The 2,500-nt window shown below is 33.3% G+C and overlaps 1 protein-coding gene across 6 annotated transcripts in view; it reads right to left on the reverse strand.

Annotated features, from left to right (window-relative positions):
- LOC137630661 (uncharacterized) overlaps positions 1-2,500 on the reverse strand; it is a 16,853-nt gene that overhangs the window by 8,388 nt on the left and 5,965 nt on the right. For 4 of the 6 annotated variants that reach the window (XM_068362272.1, XM_068362270.1, XM_068362269.1 and 1 more), the window contains one exon: positions 1,427-1,468. The exons of the other annotated variants lie outside the window; for them this stretch is intronic. In XM_068362272.1, coding sequence (XP_068218373.1) covers positions 1,427-1,468 — 42 coding nt within the window. The remainder of the gene's footprint in view (positions 1-1,426; positions 1,469-2,500) is intronic. 6 annotated transcript variants of the gene reach the window in all.

The following is a 2,500-nucleotide window of genomic DNA, read 5'->3' on the forward strand; positions in this document are numbered from 1 at the left end:
ATCATTATTATTATTTCTATCCAAGCTACAACCCTAGTTGGAAAAGCAAGATGCTATAAGCCTAGGGGCTCCAATAGGGAAAATAGCCCAGTGAGGAAAGGAAATAAGGAAATAAATAAATGAAGAGAACAAATTAACAATAAATCATTCTAAAAAAAAGTAACAACGTCAAAACAGACATGTCATATATAAACTATTAACAACGTCAAAAACAGATATATCATACATAAACTATAAAAAGACTCATGTCCGCCTGGTCAACAAAAAAGCATTTGCTCCAACTTTGAACTTTTGAAGTTCTACTGATTCAACTACCCGATTAGGAAGATCATTCCACAACTTGGTAACAGCTGGAATAAAACTTCTAGAGTACTGCATAGTATTGAGCCTCGTGATGGAGAAGGCCTGGCTATTAGAATTAACTGCCTGCCTAGCATTACGAACAGGATAGAATTGTCCAGAGAGATCTGAATGTAAAGGATGGTCAGAGTTATGCAAAATCTTATGCAACATGCATAATGAACTAATTGAACGACGGTGCCAAAGATTAATATCTACATCAGGAATAAGAAATTTAATAGACCATAAGTTTCTGTCCAACAAATTAAGATGAGAATCAGCAGCTGAAGACCAGACAGGAGAACAATACTCAAAACAAGGTAGAATGAAAGAATTAAAACACTTCTTCAAAATAGATTGATCACCGAAAATCTTAAAAGACTTTCTCAATAAGCCATTTTTTTGTGCAATTGAAGAAAGTAAATTTGCTGTTGAGAATCACACCTAGAAATTTGAAAGAGTCATACAAATTTAAAATTCTATGTAGAAGCTCGTCATGCCTTGAGAGGAAAGTATATATCAGTTGATTAATCATTCAGAGTGAAGAAAATAAAGATTGAAGGAAAATATATGAATAAACTTCTGTCTCTATATAATTATTTAAAATCTCTCAAAGGAGAAACAAGAAGAAGAAAAGAGCTTATTCTTGATTGTCAAGGAAAAAGAGAACGTAGTATATGCAATGAAAACACAACTATTTTAAACCTAATTTAGGCTCTTAAACATAATTGGTGCACAACAAGAAGTCACAGTACACAAATTCTTTTCCATAGGGAATTTTCATGAACATAGAAGGCCTTATTCTTTCTCATCCTTTTATCTACCTTATTCCCCTTTCACCACTTACCCAATCCCTCAACTTCCATTCTCTGTCTATGACTATTTGTCTATCTAATGACCTTATATTATAATAGTGGCATAAATGTCGTAAATATATTCATGATGGAGCTCTGGAAAAAAAAAAGCTTTACCGTGAGCGTATATTGCAATCAAATATTGTGCCTCAAATTATCTAATAAGAGAATAGTCATTAGGGTAGGAAATATAAAATGATAAATCAATTTACTCTAAATATTTGGAAGATTACCTTGAAAATTAGTTTTCTGATTCCCGAGTTCCTGATGTACATCTGAAAATAAAAATGTCTTAATATACGGGTCTGTGTTTTAAATAATAAAAATGCAATAAATACTCCCAAGTCTAAAGAAATAGAACGTAGCTGAAGAAAGACAACTCTTATATATGGTATGACGTTTTTCAGTCTCATTCAACTGTGTCAAAATAAAGCAAAAAAAGAGAGAGAAAAAAAAACTGTATATGCAACGAAAGCTCTTGAATATCCTTCAAAAGTGTGAAAACCAAAGACAACTATTGAATGTGCACTTAAGGCTCTTTAATAACATACAGGAGTGTCAAGACTAAAACTATACTGCATATTCAATGAATAATAGTGTTTGCTATTTCAAGATTATCTCAAAGAAAGACAACTGTTGTTTATGTACGTAGCGGTTCTTAAATCTCAGTCATTAGAATCAGGGCCAAACAAAACTACAGTAAAAGAAATGGAGGGTCTTAAATCTCAATGAAGTTTCAAGAAGAGAGATAACCATTTTATGCAAATATGGCTTCTAAATTAATTTCGAGAGTGTCAAGATAAAAGAATATAGCTTTATATTCATTGAAAGATATCAGATCACATTAAAATGGTAAGTGCAACAGACAACTACTGTATAAACAATGTAGAATCGTACATTTCAATATTTTTTTCAAGAAAAAGGCCACTACTCTACAAGCATTGTGGGCTCTTATTAATACTATTGTCTTGGTCATCCTAGTTTACAGAACCTGCTGGTTTACGGTGAGGGGATAGGGGTTACACTCTACTTCATTGGGAGTCCATCACTTTCCTCACTATTTTTGCTGTTTCAAGTAGCACGATATTTTGCACAATTCCTCGGGGCTATATTCAGCGCCTACCTCCTGTACCAACCGTGTGTCACACAATTGTACATAATTCCTTTTGTATATAATATGCTTGTATCTTCGCTCTTCCCTCGCACTCAAACGAACATGAAAATTCATGTCTGCTGTTTTGCTCTGAACATTGTCTGTCTCTCGAACATGTTATGTCCTGTTGCCTTGAGGTTTTGTATATAAAGAA

The sequence above is a fragment of the Palaemon carinicauda genome, chromosome 38 (genome assembly GCF_036898095.1).
Source record: "Palaemon carinicauda isolate YSFRI2023 chromosome 38, ASM3689809v2, whole genome shotgun sequence".
NCBI lineage: Eukaryota > Metazoa > Arthropoda > Malacostraca > Decapoda > Palaemonidae > Palaemon > Palaemon carinicauda.